Genomic DNA, 19498 nt, shown 5'->3' on the forward strand with positions numbered 1-19498 from the left:
ACAGGAAATGTCAGAAAGAAATGTAGGAAGCAAACCTCTCCTAACCCTGTACTTAGGCACTTTGGCCCTGATCACTGAATTACCCAAGAATATTCCAAACTTCCTTAATGTTGAGTTGAAACTGAAGCGATTTCTATTTGCAAAACCTCAGAGTCGTTACTGGAATAGACTCGGTTTGGTAAAGTGGGAGGTTGTGTTGACTAGCTAGTCATTGAAATATATGTAGTAGTTCAACATTTTGTCTGTTTGAAATGTGTTTTAAGCAGTTTTAATTTTAAGGGAGGAATTGGACATTTTGGTTAGGTTATTGACGGTAGGTATTTAAAGATTTTCTTTAATAGCTTATGAAGTACACTCTCACATATTGATAGTAATTAAGTTGTTAACAAATATACACCATGTAATTTTCCCTAAGTTTAAAATTCCCCACTGAGAATTTTATAAGAGTGTCCTAGTTAGAACAGCTGGGACTGATTGATCACTGGATGGGTGTAGCCCAAAACTGTGTATTCTATAGCCTTCCATGGCATTTCCCAGAAACTGTTGTCAGTAGAGGCCTGCGAGGTGGGGGGATGTTCCTGTCCTCATACCCTTCTATGGAAGTCCCCGCTCTGAGGGAAGGACTGAGCAAACTTGGAGTTTCGGAACCTTTCCACCACTCATGGGATCCAGAGGAGGACTGCAGGCCACCGCTCTCAACCAGACTGCAGATCACTGCTCTCGACTGGACTGCAACCACCACTTTTCAACCAGACTGCAACAGCACTCTCATCAACAGAGAGGGTTTTTTCCCTCTCCTTTTACTTTGGACTCGGGGGGGCCCAAAGAACACCACTCTGTTCATGTCCCAGGGTACTGGGTTATACATTTGGGTTTTGTGGGTTAAAACCAATTGTTTGTCTGTATAATTGTACTTATTGTGTTATTTTACTAAATTGTTATTCTGACTTATAATCTCTCTTTTGAGTTGAGTTCATTTCCCCTGCTGGTTTACCTTTAAACCAGCACAAAGAGGTTGAGAAAACCAAATTGTTTAGAGTAAAGCAGTACTTAGAAAGCTAGAATGTGTTTAAATCTGTATGATGTTTTACTACCTTACATTCTTTTACACTTTGATTTTGGTTTGTGGAAAACTTTTTCTGTCTTTTCCTGGAACCAAAGGAGCATGTGAGCAGAAGGCTTTATAAGCAAAATTAAAAGTTACAGATTTTGTAATGATGGATAAGTGTCTTGTAAATTATATGAATTGTGTTATATCAGCATCCTACTCACAGAATTGATTTCATAAACAGTTGGTGTTGAAATGGTCTCAAAATGAACATGGTGCTCTGTCATTTACAGACTTAGCCACTACAATTCTTCAGAACTGGCTGTTTATTTCATAGTAAGAAGTTCTAAAAATACTAGACCTGTTTGTGTTTTATTGTCAGTCATTTAAACTAGAGGACATGAGACACAACAAAACTCTTAAGCCTTCAGGCAGGATTTTAAAGAAAATATTACTAAAAATTAACTGTAGAAATTTGGTTTGGATTGAGCTGCTGAAAGCTAGCAAACAAAAAAATTAATTTATATTTAAAAAAATCAGAGCATTGTGTATCTTGCTTACTGAGGACTCTGCTTAAATTCTTTAGAAAATAATGTGGGATGTTAGAGTCCTATATTTAAGAAAGAAATAGTACCTAGTATATAGTATTTTTTAATAATGACTGGAAATCATATTATCTGATTTATGCTTATGTTATAATTGATTATAATTTTATAGTTTTAAAGCCAGGTTGGAAATAGAATTTGACTTCTTGTCTTCTAAGACCTGTGTTGAAAGCAATGGGCCTTCTGGCTGTACAGGGAATACCTAAGAACAAGTTGGCTATTCATGCTGTACTTCTGCAAATTCACATAGGTTGTAATTTTCAGCAAAATGTCATTAGAGGTCTCTTCTCAAAAAATAATAGCACTCTGTGTTTTCAAGGAGAATATACTAGAGAGAGGTATTCTTTAGAATAAATGATAGATCCTTCAGTTCCATCCTGCTCTACCTGTTGCTTTGACGGACTCATCCAAGATGTCAAAAAAGAGCCCAGTAGCATCACTGGGAAGTCTTAATCATTATCAGGTTTGAATGGCTCATCCCAGTGAAACCCTCTGTCCAAAATATAGTGGAGGTGTTGATTTTCACATCTGCTTCTTTCAGAATCATAAATACTTTGGAAAGAGTGTGTTGAGAAGTTTCCAGAAATAAACTGGTTAATCTGTCTCCCCTGGAATGTCTTTGAAACTGTGTCATAAATTCCAGGACAGATTCTACACAAATACAGTTATTAGGATAAGACTTCTCATGTCATCCTATAATAAAAATCAAGTTCTATTTCTATGTTGATGCCTAATTTCATAAGTAATTGTGCCTTTGATTCAAGTGTCTGTATTTTTCCCCATCACCATGTGCAGGAAGATAACTGGCTGTTGCAGAAAGAAGAGGTAAAAGGCTTCAAAGCTTTTGGATCCCTGCTTAGTGAAGACAATATCAGAAGATTAAAGCACCTCCTTCCTCTTTCTGGAATTCTGGACACTGGCTGAGTTGGTATCTGCCTGGTGCTGACCTATTTAAATCAGTGGAGGGGCAAGTTCTTCTCCAGAATATTTCCAGTCTTTCACAGATGCATGTGCTCCATGTGATGTTGTCTCTGAGAAACAAACTTCATGGAGTAACTCAGCAAACCCCCTGGAGCACACGGAAATCAGCCTTCATCACTGAATGAGGAGGATCAAAAGACTTGGCTTAGCTTCTTCCAAAAAGTTTGAGTTGCTCAGTCCTCTTTAGAATCACAGAGTCATTTAGGTTGGACAAGACCTGTGAGCTCATTGAGTCCAACCACAAACACAGCGCTGCTGTGTCACCACTTAACTTGTCCCCGAGGGCCACATCCACACGCCTTTGGAACACTGGCAGGGGTGGTGAGGGAGGGTTTGGATGACCCTCTGGGGCACAGGGTGTGACTCCTGGGGATGGGCATGTGCAGGGCCAGGATTTGAACCCTGATGATCCTTGTGGGTCCCATCCAATTCAGGATATGACTCGATGAATCTGTGACAGTCCAGGTAGACAACATGCACAACCTTTCCCTCATCCACTCAGCAGGTCACCTTGGCAGAGGAGGAGAGCAGGAGAGCTTTAATGCAGGAAAGCTTTTATGCAGGAGAGCTTTATTGACAGATACAGAGGGATGATGACCTGTTTTCTCCATTTATATTCTTAGAAGTCTTTAGTTTCAACTCTGTTCTCATTCTCTCCATCTTCCCTGAATGTATTAATTTGGGCTACCCTCGTAGCCACCCTTGATCTGTAGATCAGAGGAGTAAGTGTTAAATCGGGCCTCCACTACAAAATCTCGTGGATATGAACAGTGTGTGTACACTGATAAAGAAATGAGTTTATGTCTTCATGCTAATGCTCCTAGGACTATCTGCCTGTTAAAGATACCAGAAATATCTGTGCAGCAGTGGATTTTGAGTTATCTGCACCATTGTTCAGTATAAATTGCATCAGTAAAATAAAGCCACTGGCAAGGCTGTTCAAGAAAGTTGGTCATTGTGGAGGCTTTATGAAAATTCATTAATTTAATTTCAGGTTGAATGGGATTTTTTCATAGAACTTTAATCCTAGGCCACAGGAATGGATTTATTCTCTTACAAGTAGAATCAAGGTGGTTTCCTTCTTACTTATTCAGTGATAAGGGAAATCAAGAAAGAAATGCTTTCTGATATGACAGTGTTGCTGACTGCTGTTCATCTTCCAGAATCAGATATGTGATTCTGGAAATGCAATAATAACAGGCACTTTGTTATTTTTCATTTTGAATGCAGCACTTCTACTGCAGGCTTATCCATTTTTCTCGCTTGTAGAGTGTGGTATTAGTGGATTAGACAGTAAGTGTTAAATGATTTACTGCCAGAAAAAACTGATGATTATGTAGAACTCCAATTGCTAGTTTTGCTGGAGTAGTGTGGGACTCATTACTAGTATAATCAATACAGGAGTGCATTTAGTGTTGTATGTACTAAATTGAATTTAGTACTGTGTGTATTTGAATACCTTGTAGGTATTGAGCTTGAAATGATCTCTTAAGAGTCATTAGTGTCAAATTACTGATCTCTCTGACCTCAGAAATCCACACTGTGGCTATTTAAAATGTTATCTTTTTTTTCTTTTCCAAAATGCTTTTGGTTGTTCATAATGTAATAATGGAACCTATTACTGGTTTTGAATATTTCTATTATTTCCTATACAAACCCTGTTGAGAAAATCTCCTGAAATCTTTCCGATTTCTCTATAGTATTTTCTGAAAGTTGATTTTAAAAATGAGGGAAGAAACATACATGTCAGAGGATATTGTTTTACACTCGGTCTTGAAGCTAGTTTTAGCCAATTTCTACAGCATGATGTGAAATAACTACTGATACCCCTTAGATCTGAGAATTTAAACTTCTTGAACTGTGAATCAAAGTCAAAACCAACAGTTTTTAGTATTTTTTAGTATTTAGTATTTAGACTGGTATTTAGTTAAAAATTAGCTATTCCTGGTTTGTACTGCATTTTTGATAATCAAGTTAATGATATATAGGATGAAAGAGGATGGACAAATATAAGAAAATAACTACCTGATTTTTTTTTTTTTGTCCTCAGTCAGATTTTCTCATTAGAGATTGTCTCTTGGAACGATTTGCTTCTTATTTCTTTCCATGTTCTAATTCAAAAATTGTGTTTCTCGCAAGCATTGAGTTTGTCTTATTCAGCTGACTAGCTAAGTGGCTGGAAAAATAATATGACAAAAATATTGTCTTTAGTCAGAGGTTATTAAGAATGAACTTTTTATTTCTGGCCATCATACTACCCCTTCCACTAAAATGAAATACATAAATACATAAATGAAATACAAAAAGCACTTGAAGACAGAGCAAACTTCTGAGGGGGCCAACACGGTTGATTTAGACAAGCTGGAGGCTCGTAAAAGGCGTTTTGCCGATGCAAATCCAAAGCCTGACAGGCAAAAGCTGGATGTCAAACGGAGCAGCCAGGATGAGGAGGATGCACGCATGGTCTTGAAAAAGCAGCTTGATGCGACGGCATCGTCCAGAGAAGCACCGATGTTAAGGGATGGAGAGTTGGAGAGGAAACCACCGAGGAAGGAGATGCTTAAAAGGGAATCTAAAAAGCTCAAACTGGAAAGACTTATTCCTGTTACTAGTCCCAAAGAAATTCAGGACACTCTTAGTGTCGGTGGGATTGGCATGCGTCCCACTCTGGATATGCAGACGAGGCTGATGGAGCCAAATCCTAAATGTTTTCCACTTTAACACATATCTGTCTTATATGCATACCTAACGCCTCCTTTCATCTTGACTCCAGTACCTCCTTCCCTGTGTTTGCCTTGCCCCCTTCTGGCTGTTCAGAGGTTTTGTATGTTCCCAAAAAAAAAAAAAAATCTGCCAAGTCCTAGTGTGGATCTAGTAAAGTGCTCAGAAAAGGAAAAAGAAACAAAAAAAAAATCCACACAAGTAAGCAAAAAAACCCCCTAAAGACAACCCAGAAAACTGTTGGAGCCCATATTCAGACTCTGGTGATGTGTAGCAATTTTGTCTTGCCTTTCCATTGCATGGTTAATGGTGACTGTTACACACCTATGGTGAAAGGAGTTTGGAAATCACTCTTCACATAAAGACTGTTTGATCACTTTTATCCTTAGGAAAATTCTGGTTACAGGCAAGGTCACTAGATAATGTATTTTGTGGTGTTACAGGTGAATATATGGGTTTTTAAGCTACTCCCTCATTTAGCTGTCGTTAGCTGGCGTGTCAACCTGTGAAATCCTTTTCAGAGCTTTTTATAGTTACTGTCACTGGGCAAGATTTTTGTGAACCTTTTGCTGAGCTATTCAACAGACTTTGTACTTTACCTCTAGCAGAAGTGGCATCCCAGGTTTGTTGTGGTTATTGCCTCCTTTATTTTGTTTTCAACTTGCTGTTTTTTCCCTTATCTCATTCTGTTTGGTAAACTGTCCTTTTTGGTAGGAACTAATTGTGTGAACACTTCATGTTTCAGACATCAGTGTTCTGAAAACAAAATTTAAGTAATAGTTGCAAAGGACAACAAAAATATGTAAGGTTCACGTTCATAAATTGATTAAGGCCTGTTTAGAGATTGTAGAATTGAATAGATTTTAGCTTTCACTTTTGACATACTTAGAGGCTTGTATATTTTGAAAATGCACCCTTTTATGTAATTTCCTTATGAATACAAAAGTTGCATGTAAATTACTTCTTTGAAAATCTCCATTGCCACAGAGTTTTCCTTCCTCTTTAGTTTTAGGGAGGTCACTGGATGGCAATAGAACATCAGTTTCTCCTGTTGAGAGCCATTTAGGAAAAAATTTACAATGTAGGAAAAGCATGTTTAGGCATTTAATGTAAGTCTACTAGGTAGTAAAAGAGTCCTAAAGTATGTTAAATAAAGTGTCCCAAAGGCTTGTTACTTATTTTCATAGCAATGAATTCTCTTAGACCTCTGGTGTGCTTGTGCTGATTGTATCTTCTCTCTCACATTAATCAAACATTGAGCACATGGAATGAATATATAAAATTCCAGGACCTCTGAAGTAGTTGGTCAGGGATATTCAACAAATACATGCATAAGTATTTGGGTCTCTGAAAGGAGAAAATGAGTTAATGAGATTTTTTTTTTTTGGTCTCAAAATCTTTCATCAGGCTTCTCTTTTAAAAAGAATACATAGAATGAAGCAGCCAAAGACCATGGAAGTCACAGAGCTTTCATCTGAATTTTCTTTTAATCATATATTTTTAAATTAAAGCTTTTTTCAGTGTATACTAATCCTGACTATCTGTCACAAAGAAGTTTATATATTTAGTGAGATGCAAAGTCCAATTTAGTTTATACTTTAATGAGCCCTGAAATGAACCCCTGGAAAGGGAATGTTACTGTTGTTATAGCAGCATGTACCAGTAGAGAACAAGAAGAAAAGAAAGCTATAAAAAATACAGGGCAGATCATTTGACAAGCAACATAGGACTGCCTCTGCTCAGTTATAGCACCAGGATGCAAAAACCTGCTCAAGACCTGGCACAACAGTTTTCATAAATGAGTTTGGTTGGGAAGGTACTGATCTGTACAAAAGGCAGCAGAGCTGGGATGTAGTGCTGAAGAACTGGGAAAGCAGGAAACCAGAGTACTAAATTCAGAGTCCTTTGTACATTACCTGCAAAACCAATGTATCAAATGTGTTAATCTGTCTCTGAATCTGTCATCAAGGGATTGTTTTGATTATTGTATGATGTATTTAAAAGGTTTGAATTTTATATAAAGCATTTTGTAGTGAAATTGGTAGAGAAGTAAATGTCAAGCTAAAATTTTATTATTATATTATTATATTATTATTATAATTATATTATTATGATACTATTATTATATGTTGGTTTCTCACAGAGTTTGCTGTGCCATCTCCTTTCTTCTTCTGAGTGGGAAAGTAATGAAGCTGAAACCAATCTGTTCATATCAACTCTGGGCTACACGTCAGCAGATTATTATGGTCACTTAGTTAAAAATGTAAGTATTCTGTGCAATTGAGATTTTGTTAATAATAAATCACCAGTTTATAAGCACATACATGGAACTGTCATTGTGATAAGGAACATGGACTAAACTTTGTTTATCTTTTCTTACCTCAGTTACTTTTACAACCTTTTAAGGGAAAAAAAGGAAGTGGGAGAGCTCTGGATATTTTTTATTAGATTACACTCTAATAGATGTTCATAAAACCAAAATTCCCATTGCTGTTGTGTTATAGCAAAATAAAAATCTTTTCTGTCATTATTTTTTCTTGTGAAGTCAAAATTATATGTATTATTTTGTGTATTGGAATGTAACTTCTGAATATTTTCTTTGACTGTATCCACTGCTTTAAAAATGGTAGACGAGCCCTGAATCTTAAATTTAATATTCAAAAATAATGTGAATAATATTTCAAAATATTTTTACTTCAATTAGATAAAACATGTAAAAATTATTAGTAATGCTCTTCTGAAAGTTTTGTCTTAACTCTTGGGGAAGTAGAACTAAAATGAATGTCTTTTTAACTTTAAAATGTGTAAGGCATAAAATATGTTAAAAAAACCATTTTGCAGCATAGTGTATTCCGTGATCTGGAGAGCTTTAATTTGGCATCAATAATTAAAAAATTAAAAAAATCAAACTAGACTACCAGGGAAGGTTATTAACCTTTACAGTACATCAGTCACACAGAGAACCGTGCAACTAGTGTCTGCTTATTGGCGGAATGTGTAATTTATTTTATTTGATTTATTTTTATTTTATTTTACAGATGATCTTTTCATTAGTAACAGAACTCAGAGAAAATCCTTTCAATGGACTTAATATTCAGAGAAGGTAGGTGTTATCTAAACATAATTTGATATGTTTTGGTTTGTATCATTGCAGTTCAGTGAGGATTGTTTTACAGTCTCGGGCAACTTAGGCTTCAGCTGAGAAGTTTTGGATATATATGTAGATAATTTAAGGTGTGAACAAGCTTTTTAAGTTGGACTTTGCGTAAGAGTTTATGCTTAACCTAAGAGTCATAGGATGGTTGGGAGAGACCTTCAAATATTATCATAGATCAGCTCCTCTGCTGGTGTTGCCTGTAGGGACACCTCCAGGAGATCAGGTTGCTCAGGGCCTCTTATGACCCACCCTACCAGGAAGGAGTAACTTTTGTTTTATTATGAAATCCACTGGAGTGAATGAAAGTAAAATAATAGTAGATGATCAGTGTTTGCATATACATATATGTATATGTATGTGTGTTTTCACAATTTTTATATATATGTTAATTTATTAACATATTATTAATATATTATTAAATCATTAGGCAATAATTGTTATTTATTAATTTAATTAAATTATGAACACTAATAATTAAATTATTAGTGTTTAAATAATTAGATTCGTAGTGATATGCAATGAACTAAATAAAAATGGAATTAAATAATTAGTAAGTAAAATATTACCTATTAATAAAAATAAAATAATAGTTAATGAAGTAAATTAAATAAATGCCTGTGTACATTCTGTTGGTCTTCAAAGTCAAAAGTACTGCTATGAAGAAGTGAGTTTTATGTTTTATTTAACACCACATAGCTTGTAAAGTTGCAGAAAAGAGAAGGCGGATTGAAATGTATCCTTTCTGTCATGAACCCAAAGTCTGGCTGCTCTCCTGCCTTCCTGCTTGCCACTAGGTGTTCAGTAAGCAAGAGTAAATGAGCTGAAGTGATTCGGAACTGCTTTCAGCACCAAAATCATGGACACAGTTAATGAGGAGCATCCCAAGGGTTTGTTCTGTGTAGGAAGCAAACCCCAGGTTTTGTAAACCCGGGTGAGGCAACCATGGCTGGAAAGCTCCTGAGAGTGTTGGGAACAGAAATACCTGGTTCCTACTGGGAGAAAAGGAAAATGTTAAACTGAGCTGGATTTTTGATTGTAGAAATTATGATATGGTGTTTATTGAAGTTCCAGAGACAAAAGTAGTTTGCATTTAGAGATGCACATTTTCTCCTTTCTCCATTTAGTGGTGCTTAAAACAACACAGGTTGCAATGTCTGTGCAAATTTGTTGTACGCAGTGGAACGCACTGTGCAGGATTCTCCAAGAACGTTTTTTGAAGGTTATGTAGACAGAGAAGAAAATTGCCTTTGCAGAGTTTTTCTTCTGAAATTAAGTAAGAGTAAATTAATCTGCTAAACTTTGCTAATCCTGGATAAGGAATTAGAAATTTTTTGCAAGAGGGACTGATTTAGAGTTTCAGGTCTGTGAATTTTACATGTTGATCCTGGAAAGCACTGCTACACAGTAAATATCAGCCAAATAATTATGATTCCTACAGAAACACTTGTCATAGCAAAATTGCATCTCAGGGTGTTTCAGTGTAAGAAACCTTAAACATATACTTGGTTAGGTATTTACTGAGAAATATGTGTCTTTGAAAACGTGTCATGTTTTATTTCTCTCCCTGTGGAAATGACAAGTACCTGGTGTCCACACTGAGCAGCCTCCAGTGCAGTTCCCATCCCAGCTCTTCAGAGGTAGTTTTGGTAACTCCCCAAAGAAAATACTTGTGGGTTCTTGCAAAGGATGCACCCATTTCAGTGAACACTGCAGTCAGGAGAAACTTGCAGGAACTCAAGAAACCCTTTTACAGACAATCTAGCACTTTTTAATTTGCTAGAATTCAGTATTTCATAGTTCCTGGTCTTCGTAAGTGTCTTCTTGTCAAAACTGCATTTCATGTGCTAGAAACTATGTATACTCTGGAAAAGTTGTGATTTCCTTTTGCAAATCTAATCTCTGCCATTTTCCTTTTTTTTTTTTTAACGTTCCAAAGCTTCTATGTTTTGTTTATGTTCCAGATTCCACTGTCTTTAGTTGTTTCCAAGGATGTAGCTTTAGTGAGCAGGTCAAGTGAGTGGTTTGTATATTAAGATCCTTCAACTGTAGATCTGTAAGACAAAAATTTTTCAGCTGAGCACTTGAAGACAGCAGGATTCATATTGTTTTGTTCATATATATTGTTTCTGTTGAGAGGAGAGAGGTCAAAAAAGCAACAGGAGGCCTGAAAAACATTTTGGTGGTCTCTCCTGAGGGTCTAGCAAAGTTCTGTGGGAGCTGTGACTCTGTAGTCTTCTTTCACTGATCCTGGGAAAGACAAAGCACTCCCTGCTAGGAAGGATGTGATGATTGAGCCAACACAACTGGGTTCAATTCAGAATTGAGTTGATATCCTTCACATGGCTTACTTTGAGCACTTAAATTTCAAAATTTTGTCTGACTTCTTGAGATTCTCCACACAATATGTAATGACATGTCAACAGTCGTCCCAGTAAATAATTTTTCAGTAGTTAGGAATGCATCTCTTACATTTAACCTTTTATAATTAATTCTGTCTTTTTTTAGGTTATCAGTTTAGAGATTAAAAGTTTTGATTTTTCTGAAATAGGAGCTGTGTTTGTTTTTCCCTCAGTGTTTCAGCCAGTCGTGTGAATGCTGTGTCCATTTGCTGTGTCCCTCTCATTACTTTGCCTGACCTGACTCCCTTGCTGGAAACCCTTCTTCTTTACCATGGAGGTTCACCAAAAGAAATTCTCTGTCCAGAGTTTCTGGAGGCTGTGAATGAGGCCTTTTTAAAGTAAGTACTGTGGTCTGTATAATTTTTATGCTCTTTCATAAAGATTATTAGTTCAATTAAATGTCTTTTCTCTGGGTTTATATGCTGTGCGCCTGCTTTCTAATAAAATATTTCCCTTGCAGTTGAATAGCAGAGCTGAGGTTGTAGGCCAAAGCAGACTTTTGTATTGCTGATGCCAAATTGTGACATAACAGCTTTAAATATAGACTGGGACTTTGTCCCACTCTTTTTCTAAAATGGAGGTTAAAGTCTTCAATAGATTTTAGTAATTTTGTGAAAGATGTGATCTTTTTTCATAGAAATGTCATTAGCCTTTCATGTAAATGTATCACCATTCCTAACTTGACATTTTGGGAACCATTTTCATTTTTCTATGCACAAAATAGATCTTAATGTTTGATGTTTTTGTGTGTGTGTTCTTGGTTGTCAAGAATTTAAATTCTCCTGGTTTTCATTAGACTATTTTTAATGAGTCTTAGAGGAGCAATTTGTGAAATATAACTTTGCTTCTTTTGCTGCCACTAAACCCACTGTTCTGATAAAATCAGTCTTTGGATGAAAACCAGCTGGGTCAAGCTGAACATCAGCAAGATTCGCTATGCCAGGAGAGGGAAGATGTCAGAGAAAGCACAGCCTTACTTTTGTTTGAGACTTGCTTTATTCAAGTTGTAGCTGAGGGGGCTTTATTATAAACAAATTTTTTTTTACTAGAAACCATCTTCTGGGAACACTTTACTTCAATTATCCATTTCTCTCCTTTTTTAAACAAAATTTTAATTGCTTCCTCTGTACTCATCATAATTTCTGAGATGTTCCAGAGAGGATTTTTATAGTGCTCCATTGAGGGCTCCAGAAAAAATAAATAATTAATGGAAAGGCACAACTGCTAATTCATGCACATTACTAGAAGCTGAGGAAGAGGAAAGAAAAAAGGAATGTGGAGTCAAAGATGTGCCCCAAAAAGACAGAGCAGCCTTTCACTTTTTCACCTGTGCACCTTTCATGGCTTCAGGTTGTTCAAGTTGCACAAGCAGTAATGCAGTTTGGAAAACTTTCCTAGCAGGTTCACAGGTTCAGTGTGGACAGGCTTCTCTCATATCAGTAATGGGCAGACTCCTGACACTTGGTACTGTAAGTATGACCCTCCTCTGGACTGAAATAAATGTCTCTTTTCTTAACTTTGGAGCTATAGCTCTGCTATCACAGAGAGCAAAAATCCTTCAGCTCACGTGGCTTTTGACTAAGTGGCTCTTGCAAGGCCCTTCACAAAGTGCCTTGTTTCCCTCAGAGCACAGGTAGGCTCAAACGTGCTTTGCACCTGTGGCCTGTCACTGAAGCTCATGTGATCTTAACAGAAATGTGCTTGGATTTTGTTTTTTCCCCCTGAAGACTGAAGTCTATTTTCCCTGACTGTCCCTGTGATCTGAACACATCTTCCTTCTGAACATGGGTGAAGCCTGCTCCAGAAAACAGGGTTATTAAATACTGGTGCTCACAGGGCTCCACAGAACTCAGCATTGTCCCAGTAGGACCATCTGCAAGTTCAGTATAATCAAAGGAGTATAATCACTACAGTTTACTTCCTGCATGGTTTTTAAATCTTAGAGTTGGAACATCTCTGTAAGTTTATTAGCTTTCTTGCTTGGCATAATGTCTGTAATATCTACCATGCTACCATTAAAACAACAACAAAAATGACTGTGGCAAAATTAAATAATCTCTTCTCATTCTTAATTTACTTTGATGTGCATATATGCTTTTATAGTGACACTAAATTAAACAGCATCCTGAAATGGAACGTTGCTTTCAATTTTGGAATTCTGGATACTTCAATATATTCCTTGTCTACACATGTACACTTTTTAAGTCATTACAGAGTATTGAATGGAAAAAAGTAGAGCTTTTCAAAGGAATTCGGAATTCTGAAGGCTGATATTTAAATAAACACATGGCAAAATAAATACGTTGAAAATAGATCCTGACATGGTGTTAAGTATTCTTTCTGCTGGTATTTTTCTTTTTTTTATCAATAGCTTTAGTTTGCATGCCCTCTGCAGACTAATTTTAGGGTTTTTGATTTAAGACCAAGGCAAATATTTCTCGTTGTTTATGTATTCTTTTGGTTTTAACCTTTTAATTTGCAACTGTCATAATAGTTACAAAAGTATTTCAGGATGTACTGTGCTGTGGTTTCTCTTCTTGGGTGGTTACTTTGGCATATTTTGATTTGTGCTGGTCCACACTGTGCCCTTTTTTCCCCAGTGGTACAACACTGTACTTCAGCTGAGTTATAGATGAAGGCTTTAGGTGAAGAGATAATTGCCTTCTTAACCATTTCTTTTAAACAGCTCTGGACAGTGTTGGTGGGCTGAAGAATTAGCTACCTCTAAGTAATTAGTTTTATTTTTTTTTCTTTTTTCCCTTTGTTGTTAATGTGTTTGGATTTTTTCCTTATTTCTCTGCACAGACAGGTAATGCTTTTGTTATACAGCAGAAATATTATGCAGGACCTTCCTGCTTATCAGTCAGCAGCTGTCTGAAGGTACTAGTCCAGTTTTGAAAGAGCACGAGTGTTGGGCAGGACCTTTCTCTAGAGAGGACAGGAAGTCCAGACTTAAACCTTCTGTTTCCATTGGCTGGGATCCATCATGACCAAATTTTTAGGTTTTAAACACACGTGGTAAAGTTACATTTGTAGATGATGGTGATTCCCTGTCACCCTTTGCTATGACTTGATGTTAAACAGGGTGCTGTAGGCAAGATTTTATCTCTCTTGCTTCAGGGTGCTCTTTGTGTGTTCTTTTCCCTCGATATGTTAAAAAAAAGAGGAAATTTTTGTCTTTCTTCTAGTTGCTCAGGGAAAACCATATTTTTCTCTCAAACCAGGAAGAAGATCTCCCTTCCTGACTCAGCTGTCTGCAGCCTCTGGCTTCGGCACTCACCAAGCCTGGAAAAAGCAACCTTACATCTTTTAGACCAGTTGGTTTCCATTCAGCTGAACTCACTGGAAGAAGTGGCTTGTGTCATAAAAGACTCATTACTGGTATGTGCAACATGTGGTACATTTGACACTGCTCTTTCATGCAGGGCAGTTTTCAAATATGTCAGCAGATTTGAAGGAAATGGCTGTTATGTGACGTATGACTTGTTAATGAAAACCAAATATTGAGTCTTACAAACATCACTGCTTTTTTAATTTTTACCCGAATTGGTAAAGGAAAAAAAAAGATTTCATCCAGTGTTGCAGAATGGATAAAGAAACAATAATCTCACTGGTGAGGCAGCTGAGTACCTGCCTCTGTGTTAAAAAATTATAAACTTTGGCCAGAGAGGATTTGAATGTGTTTTCGCTTCAGTCTCTGTGCCCTTGGAGTTCAGCTGTTTAAACAGTTGAAATTCCTTGTAGAATATTTTATTATAGACTGCTTAGTTACTTGGTTTTGTTTGCAAACCTGAACAAAATTCTCAACGCAATACATCTGCTAAACTGTAATTAAAATTGTTTTAAAATGCTGTGTTATGCAGAGTACCAAAAATCTTCCCTAAGAGAAAATATGGCACATGTTTTTTCCAAAATAATGAGCTACTTTGCAACACTAAATAGAAATGTAATTGTTAATTACAGTGTGAAATAGCATGTGTGCTATGCACTAAAGTATACGTTTCATAAAATGATAGAACTAAGGAATGGTGTCTAGTATTTTATTTTCAGCCTATGAAACTCCTTACAGAGTATGCTTTCTAGCTAGGAGAAGAATGCTGCCTTTAAATTTTCTTCCTTTTTGATTGAATCTGCAAATCTCTTATTTTAGGGATCCATTATAATACTTGCAAATCTTATAAATGCTTGGCATCAATAGCTCTTCATGTGTAATCTGGGAATTTAGGTGTTCCAGGAGACAAGGCTATAGACAGGGCCTATGCCTAATTTTTCTATATCAGATATGCTATGAGTTGTACATACTATACTGTACTACACCATATACCAACTCAGGACAAAAATATATCTATATCTTTTATAAAAAGTCTAAGCTACATACATAAAAAGAAGTAAAATATTTAAGAATTTATTAAGTGTTATTTATTAAAAATGTTAAGTAACTTGCCTTCACATCCCTATCTCTGAAAAGAATGGAACATTGCTGTGCTAGTACTTAGGTTGCCTTTGCTTGCTCCAAAGACTTTGTACTTTCAAAATAAGATATTCACTGAGTGGCAAGACCAGTGCAGCAGCTTTGAGTGGTGATTTAGAGAGGACATCCTGAGGACAAGGTGTGTAATGAATGGAGGCATTAAGGAAGAGAGCAGTTGGCAGATGGATATTGCTGATTGATAGGCATTGATAAGAGGGAGGGTGCATAATGGGAGATGGCATAACAGTTAAAACCAACAAGATGAGAAGCTTCAGAGAGGCAGTATAGAAGGAAAATATGTGATCCAGAAATTGTGTTCTAAATGCATAATGATATTTTGTATATGTGCATGGTACTGTAAAGATACTTGTGTGATATTAAGTCAGTCAGCACTTTGAATCCAACAGTAAAATTAATTTAGCCTGCCTGAAAGATATTTGAATATTTATTTAGGAATGTGGGTGTGCATTTTTTGGCAGTTGGATTATGGTAGTTGTAGGATATAAGATCTGTTTGCCTTATGGATATGGTAATAGAAAGGAGAATCATGAAACAAAACTATATTTACATTTTTCTATTTGGAAGAAAACCTTTGGAATACAAATAGGCTGAAATATGTTAGTGATTTGATTATAGTACATTATAAGCAGGAAATTTCAATAATCTCTCGTAAATGTATTATCAGAGTAATATATCTAAATAAAATGCCTTGATACAGTAACCATATTGTACATAAACCTCATAGAGATCTGAGGTAGCCAGATAATTGTAAACCACCATACTTATTATGAAAGAAACTAGATATGAAATACTCATATATTTTAATTCCAAGAGTAATTGTAGTGTGATGGTCCACTAACTTGTGTTTATATGGTATGCTATTGTGTTTATGGGTTTGGGGCTAAACTGAAATTAATACTGGAAATTCTGCGGTTACTCAGAAGTAATAAAAACAAGTGACCATCACAGATGGTTTTTTAGCTTTTTCAGCATTGGATGGGTGAGTAAATGTCTTCCTTTCTGACACAACTTTGAGGTTTGTAGAAGGGCATTAACAACTAGTATTTTATGCTTTACCAAGAATGGATAGATATGTGTGTGCACAGACTTTTAGAGCCCATGTATCTAAAAAGAGATGTGAATGAATGGGTGTCATTTATAGTTTGTGTTTGCTTCTGAGATAGCTTTCCAAATAAGTTTTATTTCTTTCAAAGTTACTTTGCAAGAGAAGTGCAATAGGTTGAGAGGGCTTAAAATTTGTTGGCTTCTTCTTTATAAACCACCTGTTTTGCTGCATTTTGTTTTTCCACCTTGTTATCTTAGAATCATAGAATAATTAAGGTTGGAAAAAACTTCCAAGTTGATCAAGTCCAACCTTTGACCTAACACCACCATGGCAACTAAACCATAGCTCTTAAGTGCCATGTCCAGTTGTTTTTTGAACACTTCCAGGGATGGTGACTCCTCCACCTCCCTGGCCAGCCTGTTTCCATGCTTAACCGCCATTTCAATGACAATATTCGTCCTGATATCCAACCTGAACTTCCTCTGGCACAGCTTGAGACTTGTGTCCTCTTGTCCTGTTGCTGCTTGCCTGGAAGAAGCCAACTCCCACCGAGTTCCACCCTCCTTTCAGGTAGTTGTAGAGGAAGATAAGGTGTCCCCCTCACAGAAAGTGAGGATTTTTTTTTAACTTAGGCTTTAACTTGGTACTTTGGGGAATGTGTAAATAGTTTTTATTCCAGATGGTCTATAAAAGCCTGAGAATATGGAATTAGAAAGTAGTGTGTCTACTAGTGCATGTCTAATATAACAACCTCCTTAAAACAGTCTTTTGTGTGGTAGCATGGTAAAAACCTTCACTAGTTTAAAAAACCACATTGTGGTGCACTGAGAGATTTAGCTTCTACTGGCAACTCTGAATTCACAGAAGAAGAGAATACTGTGAAAAACTGTCTTGGATGAAAATGCATGCAATGCTGTTAAAGACAGAGGGGGTAAAATCAATTTAATTTCTGGAGTTTAATGTTGAAGATGTAACAGGAGTCTCAAAGCACATCCAAAAGGGATTGCCTGCGAAGGGGAGAGAAAAGCAATTGCATGCAACAACCTGCTCTTTCTGTCTGCCACCTTCAGTATTTGTGGTGATTGTTGTCATAAACAGCCTGGGATCCCAGGTGTTTGCATTTATCAGCTGTTGAGCCTGCTTGGTCTTGCTGTGTAGAATCCTAAGAATGCTAATCCTGAGAAAATCTGAGGGGTTAGTAAGAGCTGATCTGAGAGTTGCAGTTTAATAATGGCTGTGTAATAGCATCCATGAGTTAAGCTGTGAATTATACAGTGGCAGTTGTGTGAGTTGTTTCTTATTAATACCTTATTTTCTTTCATTTGTTTATCAACAGCCACAAGCAGCGAGCCATCCTGCCATTTTCAGAGTTGTAAATGAAATTTTCAAGTAAGTTTTGAAATGATAGTGGGGAGAGTTTCAAATAATCCATTTAAACATTGAGGTTTTCTTCATGAGAAGAAGCAGTATTGTAGTCTGTGATGTATTGTAGTTTCAGGATGTCCTTTTCTTTACCTGTATTCTTTAGAGTTCCCTTTTGGGTAGTACACTGCAAATAATGAAAAATGTTTAAAATCTTTTGAACTTTACATAAAAGTTACATAATGATATAATTGGTACAGTTGACTACATTGTATTTTAGCCTTTAAAAATTATAATTTATTTTGTACTTCAGTAGAGGTTTGTGGTTGAAATATGATTTTGAGGTGAAAATTATAAATGCTAAAATGGTTTGTGCTATGCCAGCATGAAGGTGGAATTTAGCAAAAACATTTGCACTTACCACTGTAGCTTCTTTTACATTATGTTAATGGTCTTCAGGGTTTATATTAGGTACGCTCTTAATGGCATTAAACTATTCATCTGCCTGTGAATAATGAGTTTGGTTTTGAATGCATTAAAATTATTTGGAAGAAATATATACTGTTTGCCACATGGGGGCTTCCAGTCCTTTCTACTCAGTTTTCAGTGGCTTTTTCTCTGTGCTTCACTTGACGTAATACTTATTATTTTTAAGTAGATCTACTGCCAGGGCTATCAGTATTACAGATTTGATACAACAATAATGTATTTAGCGACTGACATTCTTTGTTCATCAAGTGTGTACTTAAGCAAACAGGGCTCCTAGGAGGTACATGTGTTTGAGGGTGTCTGTGTGTCCGTGCATGCTCAGGTTTGTACAGGCACTGACAGAGGAGTCTGCTGTAGGAACTGCAAAGCACTGTGTTCTGAGAGTGGCAGCACTTGGCAGCTGCTGCTCTGCAGTCCCTCGTGTTGCTCTGGCCCCGTGTCTGCACACAGCTGAGCGTTCCCTGAGGAGCTGAGACCAGGCACTTCCCCAGTGCAAGATGCACTTACAAGTAGATGGCACTTGAACAGACCTGTACTGATGTCCTAGGCTGAGGCTGCATATTGTGATGGTCCAGGGAGACAAAATTTGTTCAAGCTTCTTGGCTTATTTATGGTCATGGTGTATAAAATATTTTTTAAAAATAACATGAGACTACGTAACTCTTTTGCATCCTTTCCCTTTGGTAGATACTGGAAGTGGATGAGATGCTGTTTCTTTGCTGTTTCTTAGCTAATGCAGGACTTCGTCCAGCACAGTGTTTCCTAATAAAACTTTGCACTTCTATTAATGTTCCAAATTGTCTTTAAAAATCATCATGTTTTCCTCTTGCTCAGCCTACATTCCTGCTCCCTTGTTTGCTTTGAATTGTTTCTACGTAGTGTGCTTATTCCTGTACACTGCTGATATTGAAATCTTAATATATTTTAAAAATACTTTGTTTCCAGTCCTCTTGGTATTTACATCAAACTGTGTATGTTACCTAGCTTTTGCAGACAAGTTGGTTTATGCAGCTTTGTGTTTCTTTTGTTGTATTTCTCTGATATCCTTCCAATTATTGTCAAGTGGTGTGCAGACTTTAAGATACTATTCCAGATTTAGTCACATGAGATTTTAGAGAACTGCTGATAAAGAACTTGTTCTTCCTTGCTTGGAAACTGTTAGGTTTCTATAGCTGGCACAAAACTTGGTTGATTTTTGG

General features: G+C 36.6%; 1 protein-coding gene across 7 annotated transcripts in view; it reads left to right on the forward strand.

Annotated features, from left to right (window-relative positions):
• FANCC (FA complementation group C) overlaps positions 1–19498 on the forward strand; it is a 65468-nt gene that overhangs the window by 33264 nt on the left and 12706 nt on the right. For all 7 annotated transcript variants that reach the window (XM_027653275.1, XM_027653281.1, XM_027653278.1 and 4 more), the window contains 5 exons: positions 7499–7618; positions 8394–8458; positions 11085–11249; positions 14136–14292; positions 17785–17837. In XM_027653275.1, coding sequence (XP_027509076.1) covers positions 7499–7618; positions 8394–8458; positions 11085–11249; positions 14136–14292; positions 17785–17837 — 560 coding nt within the window. The remainder of the gene's footprint in view (positions 1–7498; positions 7619–8393; positions 8459–11084; positions 11250–14135; positions 14293–17784; positions 17838–19498) is intronic.

Source organism: Corapipo altera, unplaced genomic scaffold (genome assembly GCF_003945725.1).
Source record: "Corapipo altera isolate COAL_440 unplaced genomic scaffold, ASM394572v1 61305, whole genome shotgun sequence".
Lineage (NCBI taxonomy): Eukaryota > Metazoa > Chordata > Aves > Passeriformes > Pipridae > Corapipo > Corapipo altera.